The 22220-nt window shown below is 37.6% G+C and overlaps 1 protein-coding gene across 1 annotated transcript in view; it reads left to right on the forward strand.

Annotated features, from left to right (window-relative positions):
- The window catches only part of ARHGAP15 (Rho GTPase activating protein 15), a 609081-nt gene extending 587577 nt beyond the window's left edge, over positions 1 to 21504 (forward strand). Inside the window, exon 14 of the mRNA XM_054562678.1 lies at positions 21321 to 21504. Coding sequence (XP_054418653.1) covers positions 21321 to 21504 — 184 coding nt within the window. The remainder of the gene's footprint in view (positions 1 to 21320) is intronic.
- Positions 21505 to 22220: the final 716 nt, after the last annotated feature.

Raw genomic sequence — 22220 nt, forward strand, 5'->3', positions numbered from 1 at the left:
TCTATTGCACATGAAAATAGGAAAGCTGAAGGTAACGCACTCCACCTAAATTCAAAGATTTTGTAATCTAATTGAGATATAAAGCATATGTGCATGAAATAACTTAGAGATAAAAATAAAACATGTCAACAACAATGTAATACAATCTGAATGTTTAAATGCTAAGAAGCAAATAACAAAGTGATCAGAATACAATGTTTAAAGACTTTCCAGTAGAGACAGGCTTAAATATTGTTCCGGACATGGCCACTGACATAGACTACAAAGCAGTTCAAATGTGCATGGCCGTAAGGACAGATGAGCAGGAAACTTGACCTCTGCACCCTGAATGTATGCCATCTGCTTTTATCATTTTTTTAAAATTAATACATTTTATTTTTCAGAACAGATTTAGGTTTACAGAAAACTGGGCAGAAAGTATAGAATTCTCATATACTCTCTCTTCCACCACTACCTCCACCACCACCATCACACACACACACACACACACACACACACACACACACACACACACAGAGTTTCCCTGTTATTAACATCATGCATTAGTGTGGTACATTTGCTGCAATTGATGAACTCATATTGATATGTTATTATTAACTAAAGCCCACAGTTTACATTAAGTTTCACTCTTAATGATGTAATTATGTAGATTTTGACAAATGTATTATTTTAATGACATGTATTCACCACTATAATATCATAGAGAATAGTTTCACTGCCTTAAAGATCCTCTGTTCTCTGCCTAAGTCATCCCTTCCTCTACCCTAACTCCTGGCAACAACTGGTCTTTTACTGTCTCCAGAGTTTTCCCTTTTCCAGAATGTCAGATACTTGGGATCATATAGTGTGTAGACTTTTCATGCTGAGCTCTCTCACTTAACAATATGCACTTAACATGCCTCCTGTCTTTTCATAGTTTGGTAGCATATTTCTTTAATCTCTGGATAGTATTTCATTGTATGAAGTCCCACCATTTGTTTATCCATTCACCCATTAAAAAAACATCCAAAATCTTTTTTTAATATAAAAACAAAGTTTTTAAAACAAAAGTTTTAATTTGTTTTTTAACCATGCGTTGCTCCAACAGGAAATGTGGTTCTTGGAATACGTATTCTTTTCACCTTAAGACTCTTTGTCTAGGGGAATGTGTTGTCATATTCTGCAACATGATACTAGGCTATCATTTCTGTCCTTAAGCTTGAGTCATGGGCCACTTCACCTTCTTGCTTTCATTCTTTGGTGACATGAGAACAATGTATTTTAGAGTATACGGCCAAAAGGTAATAATTATGAAGCTAAATCCTGAAGTTTTAAATGACTGTGATTATTAGCAAGCATCTCCTGGGGGTCATGCCTTTCCTTTTCTTCTAGAACTACAATGACGTGTTGTCTTTACAGTGAATGAGAATATAAATCCAAATTTAAAGTTGTAGAAGGGAGAAAGAAACTTTCTTCTACCCTCAAGTTTCTTTCGGCTGGTCTACTAGTCAAATAGATGTGAGATGGACTAACAAGAGAAAATAACCAAATTTAATACATACATATGTATGGGAATATATAGATATATATATGAACTCCACATACATGTGAGAGTCAGAGATTTCATGTGCACAAGAGATTTAGAGACAGAAAGAGAACATGGGTGTAATGAGAGGGGACCCCCCCAAAATGAAATTATCTTCTGGAGGGTGGGCCCATTGTAGTACAGGCTTCCCCTGCTAGGTGAGTTTTCTTGGAACCCATCTGTATCAGTGTACCAGCTGGTGTTGTTATGAGAGGTTATGTTCAGTTTCAGTGAATTTTTTTTTTGAAGATTCTTTCAACGTGTTTGCCCCTTTCATGATGGGTGATTTACAAGTGCACCTGCCCACACTGTGCGGTGTTCATCAGTTTTTGACCAAAACAGCGTGACCCCCATGCCTCACCCTTCTTATTCACCTGATCTAACCCAGAGCAGCTATGTTTGTTTCCCTGGATTTAAAAAAAAAGTGCTCAAAGGAAATGTTTTGCTGATGTGGAAGAGGTAAAACAAAAAACAACAGAAGCACCAAAAGGTATCAAAATTGATGAATTCAAAAACTGTTCTGAGCAGTGCAAAATGTGTCTCAAAGGTATATTGAATAAAATGGAGAGTTTGAAGGTGACTGAAGTTTAAACATGTAAGAATAAATACCATGTTTTGCTGTGTAGAATGGACACCTATGTTTTTGGCCCAAACTTTCATGGAAAAAAATCTTTCCTTTTAATTTTTTTAATTCAATTTTTTACTTATTTACATTTAGAAACAAAACTGTCATATTCCAGGGTATTATTTTGCATATAGATACATTATTGCTTTCTAGAATTACACCTTTGACACATAAACATGAATAAAAGAATTTAAAATATTTACATAGATACAGAATTAGTGCTACCCATGTATAATGCACATCCTTATTTTTCCCTCAATAATTTGGGCAAAAAAGTGCTCATTATACACGGTAAAATACAATACAGTTTTGTTTATAAGTAAGTTCAGGGTGTTTTTGGGTCCCTCCTGTTATAACATATTCCAAGCTAAAGATGAGGTAAGGCACCTTCGAGCTTCAGAAGATCATTACTGGGAGGGCACATGTCCCGTAATTAGTCGTTTGCCTGCCGCATATGTATTATAGGTCAAAAAGCTTATCTCTGATAATCTCTTATTATGGGCAAGGTCCATAATTCATGTTCTTCTCTTTAGTATCCAGAGGGGCAGAAATTTCTGTTAAGCCCGTTGTTCAAACTGCCTTCAGTTCAAAACAATTCGCATACCGCAGAGGAACCATAGAGGAACACGTTATGATGGTTTATGCTCTGAACCCCTACAAAATCGCGCCTTCTCTCTTATTTCTTGCAGTATTAACTACACCCCCCAAAAAACGATTCTTAGGGTGTCATTTTCAGAATTAGTTTCCCTAAGCAGAACCAAGTATTACCTGGCACACCTATGTCTTTCTTTCTGACACCAAATAACATTGATAAGCGAATTGCTCTAATAATAATAATAATAGCAATAAAGATTGCCCTGCCATTTGAAGAGAATTTACAATAAAAGCCATTTACTTGGCTCCATGATTATTTATACACGTTGATTTTAAGACAGCACACAGGAGGCTTTGCCAGGAAAATTTAAAGTTCAAGCAGAAAAAATAATCACAATATCTTTCAGTCATTTGCTGCTTATATTTGTTTCCTTAAAATGCACAGCTAAATGCTCTCTACATTACAGCTATCACTTGGTAGACGGGGTGTATCTTATTACTGGGTTATTTTCCAGTACATTTGGTGTAGTTAAGGTAAAGTGTATTAACTTTCTCTCAAAATAAAGATGAAAACAGAGTTGTAGGGGCTGTGAATACTTCAGCCATTGTCAGGAAGTTAAGAACTGACAGGAACTCCGAATAATCAACTCTGCCTGGTGCATATACCGTAGTTTTCCCCCTGGGATATCTGGTCTAATCATACAATGTATCTGACTGGCATGAATGTAGAATTACTTTCAATAAAGATTTTATTTCAAGCTTGGATGATTTCCCCCAAAACATCTTGTCACTAAGGCAAAGTATATCATAGAATATCTGATTTTTTTTCCCCTACAAGTCAGCTTTTGAGGGGGAAATATACACATTTCAACTCAACTACTCAACTCAGGTCAATTCACTGTAAAAGATCACATTATAACATATCTAGACTGATTAAAGATTTGCTATGTTAAAGAAATCAGAGAGCTGTCAAAGAAAGCTTACCCTAAAGTCTGCAAATGTAAAGAACACATAACACATTCGCTCATCTACAATGTGTACTCTCCCTGTAGTAGCCTCCAATCCCAGAGCAGGCAGGACAGATGATTCTACAAGCTAACACCCGGCTTCTAGAATATTTATCTTTTTTGCAAGTAAGGAACATTTAAAGGTCACATCTTCCAATAAGTACGAGATTGTTTCCAGGCTATATGAGAAATATGAATGGCCTGGTCATGATCGCACTAAAATGATCTTCAGTTCTCTATTTATCCTTCTCTCTGTCTTTATCCTCTTCTCTTCCTTCATGATGCTAAATTAAGTCAGCGTGTTCAAGAGAGCAGTACAGTAGCAGTACATTACTCTATTTTGAATTCACTGAAATGTTTCATTCTGTGCTTGCTTACATTATTTCAGCCTTGGTGTCACTTTGTTTAATTTATGCTTGGTTCATATAATCTTAAAAATACCTTATGTTACCTACAGAGGTTCACCTCTTACTCACTAAAAGCACACAAATCACATGGTTTAGTTCTAATGGGATAGGAATTGTTATTTTAATATTTAATAATCATAGCACATTATATTTATACAATGTTTTAAATTCAAAATCCCTCTTATCTCTATTACTATATTTTATGACTAACATATATAATATTATGATAAGACTCATGTGCAAGAATGAAAACTCAGCATGGATAAAACTCACCAGGCATGTAGACTTGAGTCACGGCTTTTTGACTTAATTGGCTGGGTGACCTTTGGACGGGTGACTTTACCAAAAAGCCTTTTAACCTAACTATGTGCCAAATGTGCATGTGAAGCTATTTAGAAACTCAGACACCTGGGCCTCAACCCTGGACTACTCAATCAGAATCTCTGTGTGATCCTTTTGCTTTTTTAGAAGCTCTAGCCAGAATGGAACACCAGTGAGTCCTAATCTCCTTTTCTTTGTTTATAAAATAACAAGTGACAAAAGCAAATGTAATTATGTATAATAAACTTCAGTGTTTCTATAATTTGCAAAGGGTTTTGCACACATTTTTAACTGAACCTTCAAAGCAACCCTTGGTGTCAGTTTCTGGGCAAGGAATCCAAGGCTTAGAGAACCTCAGAGCACAAGAACTTGTGATTCGGAGAGTCCAGATATCAGGTTTTCCCTAAAGCAGTGGTTCTCTCCCCAGGCACGATAGAAAAAGAGGCAGTTTTTATCGAACCCATACCTAACTACAGGCCAAATGTAACAGATTATCTGTGGTTGAGTCCCCTGACATTGATAAGGTTCTGAATATGCACACGATATTAACATGCAGTGAGGACTAAGCCTCTGCTCCAGAATGACCAGAGCAAGTTTAGAAAATATAAAGCAGTATACATAAAGCATGATGGTTTCATCCCCATTTTGGTGATGATGAAACATGAATTGGGAATGGAAGGGAATGGTTCATGAACACAGAGCTGATCAGGGCTAGACTCAGGGCTAGATTTTAGGTCTCTTCTTTCATGAGCCAGCTCTCTTTCTACTAGAATTTTTTCTGATTCCCCAGAGCTCAAGGCTACCATTGCAGGCCAGATATAACATGGCACCAGTTTTCTATAAACTTCATCGGAAGGAGGGGTGGAGCATGACAAGGACAGAAGAGAAGTCAAATTATGATGTGAGGCCAACAAAGGTTGGCAAGCTGACAGGAGTTCTGAAGCATCCCTGTCCCATCAGAGTTGTCCCTAAATGGACCAAACTGAGTCGGCCTGTCTACCCCCACTGTGACCAGTCATTGGCCATGGTCTGTCTCCAAGAGTGTTGGGGGACTCTCTTCAGCTGAAGAAAACTTGCAGGGGCTGACTGCTGAAGCCAACTGCTCACCACCACCACCACCTGTAGTTGGGTGTTATTCCTTGAAGACACATCTGGGCAGAATATTTTGTATCTATCACAGTCCACCATTTGTGCCACGCTAATCCATTCTGTATGTAGGTTTGAAGAACAGGTCCCCCAGGACTCCGGGAGGCCTCACTTCCCAAGGAAGCCTTTGAAGAAGCAGCTATAGTAAGGAAAATTCAAGCCCTACACCTGAAGCTGGATCTGAGCCCACAGCTGATACTCATTGTCCCCCTCCACTATCCATTCTGGGAATCTCAGTTATCACTCTCACCCTCAGTTATAGCCTGTTGGTCATGGGAGCTGACCCAGTCTCATCCCTGAGAGATGCATGCTCCTAATCACTGTATCTTCTTAGACAAGGATTTCTGCTCTATCCGTTAAACATAGAAATTGAGTGACAGAGAACTTGGAGGCTTATGTGTATCATCTGGATTCCACAGATATTATTCCCTATCCCCACTCTGTAACAACAACCCTGCATCCTCTATTTGATCATGGTTAATGACCCCTGACTAGATGGTCACTCTTCTCTTTGCCTGCTGGTCCCCGGACCCAAGAAGCTGCAAGTGCCCGGGAAGCAGTAGTAGCTGACAAAACAATGACTAGATGCGTTATTCTAATATAGTGATACAAGCTAAATAGCATCCATGTTGGCTGCCTATTTACTGTGCTCCTGGGGGATGCCATGTTCTACAATATTAAGAGTCTTCATAGCTGAGTCAAGTCCTCTTGGCCCCTCTCTTGGTCCGTACTGCTAATTATTATATTTGTATCTACCTGGCTACTAGCAATGAAGCCCACCTCCTGATCTTTATTGTTTCATTGTCGTATCATCTCCAACACTATCAATAAGCTTAGTTTTGTAATGGGCTTTCCCGCAGCCAACCCTTATTTACAGGGTAAAGGCCTATAATTTCAAACAACTTTTTTGCAGAGTGTAAATGATGTTTAGCAGTAGTCCTTCAATTTCATTGACCTTATAGTCACTATCCACAACATCCTAGCATTATTTTTAAGAGCCTAATATATTGCGCACTACTCCTCCATGGGTATAACATCTCAATTAACTACCAGTGAGAGTTTTAACATTTGGACTGCCACCTTGTGCCAAGACCTGGCTGTACTTGCCTTTCACCACTGGCAGACCCCCCTTTCCAGACAGCCAGGAAGTGACCGAGCTCCAAATCCCCATTTTTGCTGGCTTCCTAGAGCAGCCCTAGAAGCAATAACCACAGATTAAGTTCCAAAACACAGTTTGACATGCAGGGCATTTATTCTGGATCAACTCTTACAGAAAAGAGGACGTGGGAGCAGGACTGGCAGAGGAGGAAGGTGAACCTTAATGTGAACCCAACTTAGCCTCAGCCAACTGCACAGAGTACAACTGCTGGAGTACATGCAGTCCATTGTTCCACAGTGGGTGCGACAGTCACATAGATCAGTCAGTGCCCTTGGGCAAGGTGGCTCACTGCAGTTGAGGCAAACTTTGAAGAAGAAAACAGCTGGAGCCCATCTGCTAACCTCACTACCCACATATAGGCAGAAAGTCCTTCCTTGAAAGAAAGTCTGAGTTGCCCGTCTCTGTCTAAAACAGCCACCATCAATAACAAATTATTAGTATGAGAATGGTCCATTAACAGCCAGAGACTAGGAAAGACCCTTTTACAAAGCCCAGTACAGAACTTGAAAATGGTCCCTAAAAAATTGGATATTTAATCCTGACCATAGAATTTATTATACAACAGAAGAATACAGATGTGTGTGTTTTGTTCAAGTTGGGTACATGTTGGAAACTCATTGTCAGGTAGTACATGGGAAAGAAAGTCACCCTGCACAATTACAGGCCCCTAACAAGCTCTCAAGAAACACTAGCTCTCTTCATCTCTTCTTTGGTGTTCTTATTATCTCAGAGTAGGTATGAAACTCAAGTGTGCAAGGAACAAAATTATTGTGCCATAATCAAAACTAATTTATCTGATAAAGCCCATTCTTCTAAATGATTTCAATCAAGTCAATTCAGAGTGTCTTGCAGACATTTTCCTGTCTTGTTTCTCATCCTGGATGACTACATACAGTCTAAGCATTTGGTGGAACCAAGGAAAACATCTGTTTATATGGTATTTCAATAAGTATTTATTGAGCACCTTTATTGAGCCAAACACTAATCTTGATCTAGGGATACTGCACTAAACAAAAACAAATCAAGTCCTGGTGCTCAAGATGTTTACAATCAACTGAAGAAAGATATTAAAGCCGATAAGCAGGGTAGGACGTGTCTGGCTTATGTCATCTGTTCAGACTGGTCTTCATTTCCTTTCGGTTTTCTGTCATCATCCTTAACTTCCGATCCCAGGTCTGAGTTTCAGTCACTGTTCAGGCAGAATTCTGTGAAGCTATTTTAATGCCACCTTTGCCTTGATAAACCATGCAGTAATTTTTATTTAATGATTCCTGATATATTGAAGAAGAGGAATTCTGGAATCTTGCCATATCCCCAGGTTTTCCCCAAGAAGAGTAATATGGATCTGTCCAATCTCAGAATCCTCAAAACTTCTAACAGCCTGTATCCCTAGGGAAGAGGGATGGGAAGGGCTCGGGACTCACCACCTCTGTGGGACCTCACCAGAGTCTCAGCTCTCTTCTCTTCTCTCTAACTCTTCTTCTCCCAGTCCAGAAAATCTTTCTTTTGTCTGGCAGCAGGGTAGCCTGGTCCTTCATCTACTTTCCAATCCATTGGTTAAGTCATAGCTGCAACTCTGATTTCTTAGACATTTCAGTTTTTGAAACTCAAAGGTACATTAGTTCTTTGCAATTCAAAACCCTCACTTGCAAAAATTCAAAGCACTTTTTCGACTTTTCTGCTATAGTATCCCTCCACTGAGGTAAAAAATGCTTCTGACTGAAACTAGGGGAAAAGCAAGAGGTATAAGGAAGGGTAGAGAAGAAACCTCAGTTATTATATTTTATTCCACCTCATCTCAAGTGATATTTTGACTTTCCAAGAATGCGCACTCTTTCATCATTAATCTGGGAGCCCAGACATTTTAAACGTCATTCATTTCCATCCAATACAGGAATCTTAGACATTTCTGCATGCCTCTTGATGGGAACCTCATGCCTTTTTTATACACAAAATAATTAATGACCTTTTCCTGACTGGTGTGGGTCAATGGATTGAGTGCTGGCCTAAAAACCAAAGGGTTGCCAGTTCGATTCCCAGTCAGGGTACATGCCTGGGTTACAGGCTAGGTCCCCAGTTGGGGGTGCGAGAGAGGCAACCGATTGATGTGTCTCTCACACATTGATGTTTCTCTCCCTCTATTTCTCCCTCCCTTCCCCTCTCTCTAAAAATAAATAAATAAAATCTTTTTGAAATATTTAATAATCTTGATAAATGTTCCCTCTACTTTTCTAGTGTATGTGTGGAAAAATCTATAGCAACCAAACATTAATAGTAGTAATAGCTAAGTGATGGGATTATGAAGGGTTTTTATTTTCTGTTTGACTTGTCTGCATTTTCTAGTTTTTATAATAAATATGAATCCTTTGTAGCAGCCTAGTCTATATTCACAACTCTAATTCTTGGTAGGAAGGTAATATTCATCTCTGGGCCAATTCTAGTAAATGAATTTACAAGAGGACAGTTGACTTTTTCTTCCATATCATGACTTTTTACATTCAGTCATCATGGCTCCTTTGGTTTTGTTTTATTCCAAATCACACTTCTTCGGTCCCTTTGCTCCACCACTGAGGAGCACATCACTCTGCTGGGCATGCTCACCTTGGATCTCCTTGGGGACATCCTTCTTAACATCAAGTCTCTGTAAAAATCATCTAAAACTCAATTTTCCTCAGTCAGTAAAATTAAGCATGGTTGATTGAATGAGGATGCCCAAATTGCAAATGATTATCTTTCAGCTATTTGGGGATCTTTTAAACAAAAAGACAACTTTCAAGTAACTGCTGAAGATTTGATATAGATGCCCTTAGTGGGAAATGAAATAGTGGTTCTCTTCACCTGTGTGAACAGGAGGTTGATGGATTCTGACTTTGCATATTGATAGTGTTCCTTTTAATTTTTCTAACATCATAAGGCAAATATTTAGGTTCTATATTTTCCACTAATATCTTGTACTTGGTGCCTTATTCTACTTGAACTAAATAATGCTGATCCCCGCACAACCCCCTGTATACATATTTTATTGTGTAGAAAATGCTACTAGCACATTCTAGTTTTTTTACCTGCCCTATTGGACAAATTCTAGGTATAGAATAACGGCAGTCTTATAATTTTTTCTTTTGAAAAGATATTCCTAACCTTTCTCCCCCAAATTCCGGGATGGTGATATTATCAGTGATACTGGTAGATCAGCAGAGCTCAGGGAATAAAATCCAAGACTTCTCTTCCTGATGACAGAGTCAAATACAGGTGGCAAAAATCATTTTTAAAGCCTGAGAGCAAACACCTAAATGAACCCATGGCTGAAATTCTCAGGCTATCTCATCAAAAGTGCAGTTCCATTCACAATGAGAAATTAATGCTTTCAGAAGTATGAAACACTGTGTGAATCTGGAGAAAAAGGTTGGTTTTTCTTCTACCTGAACACCCTTCTTATCTTTGTTAATATATCCTTAGATGTGACTAAAAGATTAAAATATGTCTCCCAAGACTTCTTGCTGACTCTCTGACTCACAGATCTTTGAGGGATTCCTCAGGCCTCAGGCCTCACTTTGAGTAAGCCCTTGAGTTCAAATGCAAAATGTTTGAATATTAGTTATTTGTAAAGAAAATATCTATATCCCACAGTAATAACAATCTTCATCTTAATCTAGGTGCTGTCACTTACTATGTGGCTTTGATGAAATTATTCAATCTTTCTTGAGATTCATTTTGTTCATCTGTAAAAAATTCATTTGAAGATTGTCTTTCACACCCAAAAAAGAAAAAAAAATGGTTGGAGAAATATTCCTAATATATATTAAAATTACAGTGATTTAAACAGCAAAGTGCTAGTTTAGAATCCACACAGAATTATCAACAGAGTAAGATGTACCCAGTGTGTGTGTGTGAGAGTATAGGAAACTGAATGAAAACGTGGCATCACAAATCAAAGGAGAATGCATGATTTTCTCAACAAATGTTATGGGGGGATTAGCTGGATCTTGGAGAAAAAAATTAATTTAGATTACATCACATTTCACACAAGAAAAAATATTTGAGATGAATTAGAGAATGAGAAAATGAAATCATTAAAGAAAAGCTAGGATAAAACATTGATATTTGCCTGGTCTCTTAAATGTATGAATTTTATAATAACAAAAACAATGGTAGAAATTCAAAAAGAAATAGTGCTAGATATGACCACATAAAAATTTAAATAAACAAAACTAAGGAACAAAAACAAAAAAAAATCTGGGAGAATGTAAATACAACAAGAAGAATAAAATGTCATGCTTTTTAATACATAAAAAAACTCACAAATCTGCATATATAAGATTGTAGCATTGCCTGTAGTAATAAAGAATTAGAAGTAATCAAAAAGCCCACCAGAAGGACAATGGTTAAATAAAGATATTTCCATACTATAAAATATAACAACTTTTTAAAAAGGATGAGGTATTTTTATATGTACTGACTTGGAAAAATGCCCACAATATATACTTAAAGGGAAAGAAAGCAAATTGTAGCATTTTATGTATTTTTATCTCAATTTTCAGAAAGAAAAAATATATATGCAGATAGGTAGATGGGTAAATAAAAAAATCCAGAAGGAACACCCATCTGTTAATTATAGTTAACATAAAGGCATTTTAATTAAAAATGAGAGAATTTTACTTTTTTACTCTACATACTTCTGATTATACATTTTTCAAAGGCTACGTATTAGTTTTATTGTACAAAGTAAATAAATGGATTAAACAAACAAACTGATAAGCTCTCAGTAGGAAAGGGGCAGAGGATACAAACAGCTATTCACAGAAAAGAAAATCTACATGAATGCTTAATTTTTTATTTTTTCCCCATTTCCTAAGTTCAAAGAATCCTAAATTCAAAGAAAACCATTTTAAAACCTATCAAATTGGCAATTACTTAAAAAGATTAATATCAAATGATAATAATGATAACAGGACTACATGTTACATGCAATAGAAGGTGCTAACATTTCTCAGGTTATCATATTTTAAGAGAATAGGAGCCCTTGCTGGGTAGCTCAGTTGGTTAAAACGTCATCCTGATACGCCAAGGTTGTGGGCTGGTTCCCTGGTCAGGGCACAAACAAGAATCAACCAATGAATGCATAAATAAGTAGAACAAAAAAAATCTTTATTTCTCTCTTGTTCTCCCCTCCCTCCCATTTTCTCTCTCTCCAAATCAATAAATAAAAATTTAAAAAAAGAATGAAGAGCCACAATAAGTTAATGATCTTTTGCAAGTTTTCAAAGTGTGGTCTCCTGACCAGCAGTATCATCATCACCTGGGAATCTGAGAGGAATGCAGATTCTCAAACACCTTTCCAGATTTGCTGATTCAGAAATCTGGGAATAGAGGCAAGCGATTTGTGTTTCAAGATGGCTTCCAAATTATCCTCCTGAATGGTAAAGTTTGAGAATGACTGACCTAGTTGTTGCATTTCTAGTATTTTATCTTATAGCAGGGTTTTTTCAACAGCAGTGTTAATGACATTTTGGACGGGCTAATTCTTGTTGTGGGGGCTATCATGGGCATTGCAGAATGGTTCGCAGCATCCTCTGCTTCCACCCACTAGATTCCAGTAGCAACTCCCCACCCAGTCATGAAAACCAAAAACGTCTACAGAAATTGCCAAATGCCTCATGGGAACAGCAAAATTGCCTCTGGCTGGGAACCACTACCTAAAGAAATACAGTCAAACCTTTGTTCTCGAATGTCTTGTTCGTGAACAATTTCGTGAAAAAAGTCTCAATTGTCTCACAAATCTTTGGGTCTTGATTCTTGACCCAAAAGTCCTTTCATGCTAGTACCTCTATGATCAATCACATGGCTCTCAGGCAACAAACAAAGGAAATTTGGTTTACAAACAAATCACTCCTCAGTTTTCTGGGGATCTACTGTACTCCAAAATACGGAGGAAGAGTACATTGAAAAATTTTTTAATATATCAATTTCATTCATACTAAGAAATCATGGTTACAACCCATTCCATCCCATATAAGGAAATGAATACATTAATACCACATATATAAGTGAATAATAAATATTATGTATACAAAAGTGAAAAATATTTAATGTAGAATTATATAGAAAGGATTTTTGAATATGTAGGTAAATAAATTCTTTATTTCTACATTTATAACAACTAAATCCTGGCACAGTCATTCTCCTGTTCAATACCCAAGAATGGATTCTCATTATCTTTAGAATTAAATCCTAACTCCATCCCAAGGCCATCAGTTACCCCACAGACTCTCCCACCTTCTCACTCCCCAGCCTCCAGCCACACTACCCGCTCTGTGCCTAGACCCACAAAAGAGAACCTCACCACTGGGGTTTTCTACTGACTCTTCCCTGCCTGGGGTTCTCCTTCCCCCGGTGTGCATCTAAGCATGTCCCTGCCCAGGTGTCCTTTCCTTAGGAAGGGCTTCTTCAAGCACTGGGCACCTTGACTGCTCCAGGTAGCACTTCCACTGCTCTCTGCTCGTAAGAGTTTTCTGGGGCTGCTTTATCCGCTGCCAGCCAGGCCCCACCCATACTAAAGTAAACAAGCATCTCTGCAGATGGATTTGAAGATATTAGTATTTTTTAAATATATATTTTATTGATTATGCTATTACAGATTTCCCATTTATTCCTCCTCTTTATTCCCCTCCACCCTACACTGCTCCTCCACCCAGTATTCCCCCCCCCACCCTTAGTTCATGTCCATACGTTGTGCATATAAGTTCTTTGGCTTCTCTATTTTCCTATATTATTCTTAACCTCCCCCTGCCTATTTTGTACCTACTATTTATGCTGCTTATTCCCTGTACGTTTTCCCCCATTCTTCCCCTTCCCCTCCCCTCTGTTTTCATAGTTTTTGATCTTCTTTTTCTTAGATAAGTTCCTTTAACTTTTCATATAATAAGGGCTTAGTGATGATGAACTCCGTTAACTTGATTTTATCTGTGAAGCACTTTATCTGCCCTTCCATTCGAAATGATAGCTTTGCTGGATAGAGTAATCTGGGATGTAGGTCCTTGGCTTTTGATAACTTTGAAAACATTTCGTCAGCCCCTTTTCACCTGCAAGCTTTCTTTTGAGAAATCAGCTGGTAGTCTTATGGAAACTTCTTTGTTGGTGACTGTCTCCTTTTCTCTCGCTGCTTTTAAGATTCTCTACTTATCTTTAATCTTGGGTAACTTAATTATGATGTGCCTTGGTGTGTGCTTCCTTAGGTCCAACTTCTTTGGGACTCTGTGAGCTTCCTGGGTTTCCCAGAAGTCTATTTCCTTGGCCAGACTGGGGAAGTTCTCCTTCATTATTTTTTCAAATAAGTTTTTAATTTCTTGCTCTTCCTCTTCTCCTTCTGACACCATGAATGTTGGATCATTTAAAGTTATTTCAGAGGTTCCTAAGCCTCTCCATTTTTTTTTGAATTCTTGTTTCTTCCTTCTGTTCTGGTTGAATGTTTATCTCTTCCTTCTGCTCCAGATCGTTGATTTGAGTCCATTTCCTTCCCTTTACTGTTGGTTCCCTGTATATTTTTCTTTATTTCACTTTGCATAGCCTTCACTTTTTCCTCCATTTTGCAACTCTACTCAACCAATTCAGTGAGCATCCAGATTACCAGTGTTTTGAACTGTGCATCTGAGAGGTTGGCTATCTGTTCATCATTTAGTTCTATTTTTGGAGCTTTGATCTGTTCTCTCATTTGGGCCTTATTTCTTTGTCTCAGCAGGCCTGTTACATTGGAAGGGGTGGAGCCTTAGGTATTCGCCAGGGCAGAGCATCCCAGGTTGCTGAGTTGTGACTCTGTCTGTGGGGGAGGGGTCCGAGAGGGAACAATGCCACTTGCTGGGCTCTCTGCCAGCTTTCAGTCACATCCCTGCTACCTACAAGCAAATTGGGACTGTCTGGTGCTGATTCCTAGGTGGGTGGGTTTGCATACGTTCTAGGACCCTATGGGTGTCTCCAGCAGACTCTCCTGTGAGGCTGGGAGTTTCTCCTGCTGCGGCAACCCCCACATGTTTTTACCTCCAGAGGTTTTGAGTCTTTCTTTTCCCACACTGTGAACCCTGGATTGTGCAGTCTGTCATGCTCCCCAGCTGTTCCTCCAGTTTATCTGCACACAAATGTGGGACCACCCTGACTGCCAGCCACTGACTCACCCACCTGGTCCTACAGCCACAGCCTTGCCACGCATTCTCCCCACGCCGGCTGCCCCTCTCCACCCCTCCTACTAGTCTGGATGAATGCTTCTTCTTTAGCTCCTTGGTTGTCGGACTTCCATACAATTCGATTTCCAGGCAGTTCTGTTATTTTTTGTTTTTAAATTTTTTGTTGTCCTTTTGGTTGTGCAAGGAGGCAACGTGTATCTACCTATGCCTCTATCTTGGCCAGAAATCTAAAGATGTTAGCATTTTTTAAAAAGGTCCCCAGGGTCAGTGGAAAAACAACTATTTCTCTTTCTCTTAGTCTCCCTGGAAGTACTTCAGTGCCTAAAATCATATTACATACTATTTAGTGTATTGTTTGCTCTCTGGTTCTCCTGCTAGATTATAAGCTTCATATGGGAAGCGTATTTTACTCACTGCACTGTCACCAACAGCCAGAACAGTGCCCAACACCTAGCAGGTACCCAATAGATTTTTATGAATGGTTACATTGAATTATGGTTTATGGTTACTGGTGCGTTTTTTCTTTATTATACTTTTCTAAACTTTTAAAATTCTCTCGAATTGAGTGTATTACTTTATAATCAGAAAAAAAGAAATCGAAGCTGATTTTCTAAATCTGTCTTTCAAAATTGTGATATAGTTGAAGTGTAGTGATTAGCACGTAATAGATATTCAACAAATAATAACTCTTAGTGTTCTTTCATGATGTTACCTACTATTGAAGGGATTTGGCTCTAATAACCCACTTATCTATGGCTGTTGTCACATTATAGGATACATATCACAACTGTAAAATAAGTCATTTTTGAAGTCTATGAGCTACTCATTCTTTTTACTTTATCATTCCTCTTATTTTATTAGATATTCTGAATATTACTTTAAAAGATACTTTAGAATCTCCCTATAACATCCAATCAATAAAAATAAGAAACAATAACTGAAAATGTTCAATCTTCTTCACTGAAATCAGTGCAAAGGAGGTACTTAATAAATGCAAATACTAAGGCCATGTCAACTGTGAACATGCAACTGCCATGCAAAGCTTCCTTTCCATCATGTGCTTTGAGAATTACATGTGCATGGCTTTACAGATTATTTAAAAGAAAAAATGTAAAGCCCTGACCGGTGTGGCTCAGTTGGTTGGGCATCACCCTGCAAAGCCGAAGGCCACCAGTTTGATCCTGGTCAAGCCACATTCCTGAGTTGTCGATTTGGTCCTCGGTCCGGCACATTTGAGAAGCAATCAGTCAATACTTCTCTGCCTCTCTTTCTCCCTCCCTTCCCCTCTTTCTAAAAATAAGTAAATAAAATCTTTTTTAAAATGGTAAACTTTATTTTTAAAAAGAAGCAAAAATGTATGAATATAGCAATAATTTCCATGTAGGAGGATAGTTGTTAATTTTTTAGAAAATAAAAATGTCATATTTAGATCTAAATTTAAAGACTTTACAATTAATTTAAACCAATTGATTTATAAATTCACATATACAAATAGCTGAATTACCAATGAATGACCACCTTGAAACACATTAGTGTTAAATGCAAAGTCATTGGTGAGTGCTCCTCTGCTTTTACAATATTTAAATTTTTTTCTGACATACAGCCATGACTTTAAGGGAGAAGGTAGAATTCCTGCTAAGTCCCCAATCATTCATATATATATATATATATATAATTTTATTTATGTATATTTCATATTATATATTTATATATTTATTCATATATTTACATATATAAAAATAAATAAAATGCATCTAGTGTAGATAGTAGTATAACTTGTGCAAATTAAGGATAGGCAAGCATATGGTTAGCATGAATTCCCCCAAAAGTAGCTATAGCACACAAGAAGCAAATTGAGCACATTGAAAATTTATTTTATTTTTAACAGCCTCTTTCACTTAAATGGTCAAAGTCACAATTAACATTTCACATACGGTGGCTGAGCTGTATTTTGTGAGCCAGGTGTGACCTGATGGCAGGAGTACATTTACCACCACACTTTCCTTGTTCAAGTTAAACCACCTTCAAGTTACGTGTGTTGGAAAATCACAGCATTACAGAGATAGGGAAGGGAACACTTAATACACTTCCAATAACTTGAGAGCTGTCCTGCAGGCAATTATGTGGCTTTCAACTTCCTTTGCAAGTCATTATGGCCACAGCGAAGCTCAAACTTGAAAGGAAGTTTGCATCCATATATCTGTTTAGAGCTAGACTGTTATTAAATGCTTTGGTCTTCTTAATTCAGCATTAATTTTGAGTTTTATAGTAAACTCTCTTTCAGTTTGAATCATTTGGCTGTAATTTTAAGCAACTAAGAAATTTCTTTGGGTTAGCAATTCAGCTCAGTCTTGGAAAAACTTACCCAGCATAAGGCTGCGAGGATTTTTTTGTCTGGGGTCCAACATCTGTAGCACTGGATTATAGATTGTTTCTAAAATAATCTTAAATTGATGGATCATTGCTACTTCCATTTGGGCTCAACAAAAAGTAGCTCTGGCATTTCCTCTCCCTTTTATGCTGTAAACTGTATATCATCCTTTTAAGCTCTTGCCAGAAAAATGAATTCTTACCCACTTCAAGATTTTATAAACCTGAATTTTACTGAGCAGTATAAGAATTCCTTTTACAATGAATATATATCAAGTGCTATTTCATGAACAAATTCATAAAATCATAATTATTTTTGTCAGACTATTTTAAACTAAGCAGTATTAATAAATAGTCTTTTTCAAGAGTTGTACTTTGGGGTCTTTTTCCTATTAGTCAAGCATTCGCAGGCACTAAACTTTGAGCTCTCCATGTTGTTTAGAGTCAGGTACTTTGCTCTAAGGATTTCGTACGAGTAAATTAATGGTGAGTAAACAAACATGCAGAGGAATTTCCAAATATTGATCTAAAGTCCAAATGTTTTTGCACCTTTTTACCCATCCATCAGTTCACTGCCTGTTAATCTCTCGGCCATGTCTTTGCTCCCACCTCTCTCCTTCAGATGCGCTCTTTTGCTTCTTAGCCCTTGTTTTATCATAGAAGGGGAGTGTCTTTCCTTTTTTTTTTTTTTTTTTTTTTTGCTGAAAATAGGTTAAATTGTAATGTGAAATTTACATCACTGTGGTGGAGTCTAAGACTTAATGATATCTAAGCCCTACCAAAAATGTGGGACTCTCCAGGAAGGAACACAGTCTGACCTTTGAGTTAGTTGCTATATCCTTCTGAAGCGCCAAGGTGGCATAAGAGGGTAAATCCGTAACATTGTCAGGCTTATTTAGCAGGCCCTTAACAAAGCAACTAGAGCAACATTTTTCTTTTTAATATGTGCTCCTTGTTGTCACTCAGGAGACTAAATGACATTCAAGTAAGTGGGGAACACGTGAGTCACACAAAGATAAACAAAGATACTTTCTGCAGGACTTGTCAGAGCCTTTATTATGCTAGCGTGCATTGTGAATTTTCAAGAAGGAAAAATGGCGTACAGTTTTCTTCAAAACTTATTTTACCCTAGAATGCTGTTTTTGTGAAACATATCCCAGAAATGGTGTGTTGCAGTATTCACTTTCCTGAAAGCTGTCCTGGAGATAGTGCCAAACCTATAGCAAAAATGCATTTGGTTTCAGAATCAGATCCCACCCTTCAATAATACAGCTCAACTTTATTTTAAGCTACTGGAAATACAACTTATCCTTTTTGGAGTTTTCTATCTTAGATAGTAGATTGATTTTTTTTTTCCCCTGCCATGCAGGGCTCTTATTTCTTTCAATAGCCTCTGTTTCTCCCGTACATATGTTTTACTAGTTGAAGCCTTCAGAAATAATGGCACTAGCAGTGCTCAGCTGGTCCTCACAGTAAGAGTAGAAATTATGATACCCATTGTTTTGAGGTTAAAAAAAACCCTGGGATTTAAATATTTTGTAGGATAGTATTCTAGCTATTTTTTGAACTTGTGGTTGACTTCCTATATGGTCCTAAACTAACTACTTAACAATTTAAGCGTCTATTGAGGTAGAGACCTGGTGCGTCCACATTTGAATAATGAAGTTTATAATAGTATTAATACATCTTCCCAAATATCCCCAGTCGGGGGCCTTCATTGCTAGAAATATGTATTTCCACTGTCTATTAGGAAGGAATCTCATCTAATATAAATGCTAATATGAGAATATATATCACCTATCTATAAGAATCATATAGTTTAGTAGTTGGTAACTTACACCCCAAATTAGTCTTCATTCTCAGCATCTTTTCTAACCTAAGATTGGCTAATTTCTCAACACACCAGATACCAGTTGGTTAACATTTAAAACATAAATTGTCAATAAAATGTATATATTATACACCCACAAACAAGCACACATTTTGTAACTGTGAATAAGAAAGATAGCAAGCGCTCTATGTAATATAAATCCATATTTTCTTCCTTTTTTTCTTAACTGCATCAAATTTTTCTAAGAGTTATTGCAAATAACTTGATTTCCCCAACTTAGGAAACAATTCCAACCTAAGAAAATTTAACCTGCAGTAATGCAAATATAACAAAAATACAAAACTCTATGTTATTGAATAAAATCTACTTATAAAAAGATTATTTGAAAACATAAGTTAAAGTCGGTGTTATTAAAATCAAATAAGTGTGCAGAGAAATGGACACAAAGAACACAGGTTTGAGATGGAATGATTGTTCCATATTTACACGTGCATAAAAGCACAACATGAACATTTGTACGTGGAAAATGTAGGAAACCGGCGCACGGGCAGAACGCATTACAGGAGCTTTCTTCCGTGACCCGCCGGCTAAGATAGAGGATGCTTCCTCCAAGAGGAGTGCTGACATGCAGCTCCATGTCTCCTACTCTCCATCCTGTGTCAACTCAGTCTTGGTTTCCTTCTCTAGCTTTGGCCATGCTCTTGATTCTGAGACCAGAACTTCTGCTGAGAAGAAAAAATATAAAGATCTCTGGAGAAATTGCTGACTGCGAACTTGTGCTGTGGGGAGTCACAAATGGATAGTGTTGGTCCTTCTCAACCTCTTTCAGAGATGAGGCATACCCTTTTGGCCACAGAAGTGGTACTTTAGAAATTTGTATTTGTGAAGGGATGGAAATGAAGGAAGTTTCCCTGCCTCCTCTAACTGGGGGCTCTGTAGGCCCACATAGATCAAACAAAGAGTCCTCCAAAATCCAACGAGTGTGCCCATGTTCAATAAGGGGCTCTATGACCAAAGACCCCACTGCCTTGCAGTGAAGTGTTCCTTTGCCTCTATTTATTCTCTACACTCATACATCCCTTGGCTCGAGGTGTCTGGTGGAATGCAGAATTTAGTATTTCTTAGCATCCTATCCTTCCCTGTTCCCTTCACATCACTCAATTCTCCCTCTTCCTAATTTTAATATAAAACCAAATAGGCCTCAATATTAAAAATTAGCATTCTTTAATCTCGATTTATAGAACAGGGCTTTATTTTCTTTTTAAGAATCCTGTGTTGACACAGGCAAGGCGTTACCATGAAGAAAACCACATCCTAATGTTTCCTTGGTATTCTAGCTCTACATACAGTCCTCACACAAGCAAACATTTCTGATTCCAGTGGAACTCTTTTCCTGTGTAGATATTACAGGATTTAGCATTTTATTGAGTTATGAGATAAATTGGCTCTCCAAAATAAATGTAGTCACTTCAAATTTTGCCATACACCTTCATGTGTCAGGTCCTACCTTCTCTACTACACATATTCTGGTTAGCATTTGCCTGGAACACTCTACTCACACTAAGCACTAAAAATATGTTTTTCTCAGCCTTTGTGTCTACCTTCTATCATTAATCATACATATAGTTTTCTACTTTTCATATTTGGATTCTCATATATTTTACGCATGTCTCACCTGTTTCCTCCACTGACTACAAACACTTCAAAGACTGAATCCTGTTAAATCTGCACAGTCATTTGTGCTGTTTACTCTATTCATTTATTCACTTCACAGACATTCATAGAGCACCTGCAATAGCTAGGTACTATGGGGATAACAAGCTATATGAGACAATGAACTCTTTCCCCCCAAAGTCATCAGTTCTATTTCCATACAGTAAAGCATAAGTAGTAGAAGATTAAATAGTTGTCTTAGACATTGTTTTTCTGGACCTAGAAAAATTTTTGCCTATGTTGCATTCTCTGTTTTGCCAAAGGCAATCAGTACCTTTACTTCTTTAAATTGAAATTTAAAAAAAAAAATTCAAGAATGCAGGACTTGATAATTCAAAAGTAGCTACTATTTTAAACTCTAATGGAATATTTTTTTTCTATCTCCTTCTCTCTCTCTCCCCCCTCACAGGATAGTGGCCAAAGCCTCCAAGAACCTCATGTCGACCCAAAGCTTAGGGATCGTATTTGGACCCACCCTTCTGCGAGCTGAAAACGAAACAGGGAACATGGCGATCCACATGGTGTACCAAAACCAGATAGCTGAGCTCATGCTGAGCGAGTACAATAAGATCTTCGGCTCAGAGGAAGACTGACAGACAAGACAACTTACTGAATATGTTCACATCTGTCTCGATGCCTAATATTTTTACATTTCTGTAAACATATTTCTGAAATATTTTTTTTCCTTTCAAGCGACAGATGTCTCATTTTGTGAAAACTTAATGATGAGTTTGTGTTTAAGTTCCAAACATTTGAATAAAATAGTTGACAATATTTGCCTATATGTGTTCTACATTAACCCCTTCAGTGCTCTTCCTTCTAGTACTTCTAGGCATGCATTATGCGTGCTCCACACTATTCAATAATGTATAGAGTGTAGTGCATATCAAAAAATAATAATTTTAATGTGGCTCCCGGGCATTGGGTGTGAGGTTGTGTGTGTGTGGATATGTGACTGTGGGTGTGGTTGAGAGTACGTGTGCTCACAGGCAAGCCTTCCCATTACCCTGGCCGCCTTGAACATGTTCCCACACTCCTACTTATATGTGAGAGGAACCAAAAGAGGACGGAAGGCAGAAATCAATAAATTCTAAGTAGAACAAAGGAGGTCAGGTTCTTAATGAAATTTGATACATTTTATCTTTCAAGAACATTTTTATATGTGTGAATATAGTCTAGCTCTCCTTCGTGCTGTGTGGTAGAATGTACAAATTATTGTTGAATGACAATTTTTTTCCTGAAGAAAAATGACAGTTCAAAACATTTGCCATTGGATATGTTTTTTATATATACTATTTGCAGCCCCATA

The sequence above is a fragment of the Pteronotus mesoamericanus genome, unplaced genomic scaffold (genome assembly GCF_021234165.1).
Source record: "Pteronotus mesoamericanus isolate MK-2021 breed Mesoamerican mustached bat unplaced genomic scaffold, CSHL_Meso_final scaffold_651, whole genome shotgun sequence".
NCBI lineage: Eukaryota > Metazoa > Chordata > Mammalia > Chiroptera > Mormoopidae > Pteronotus > Pteronotus mesoamericanus.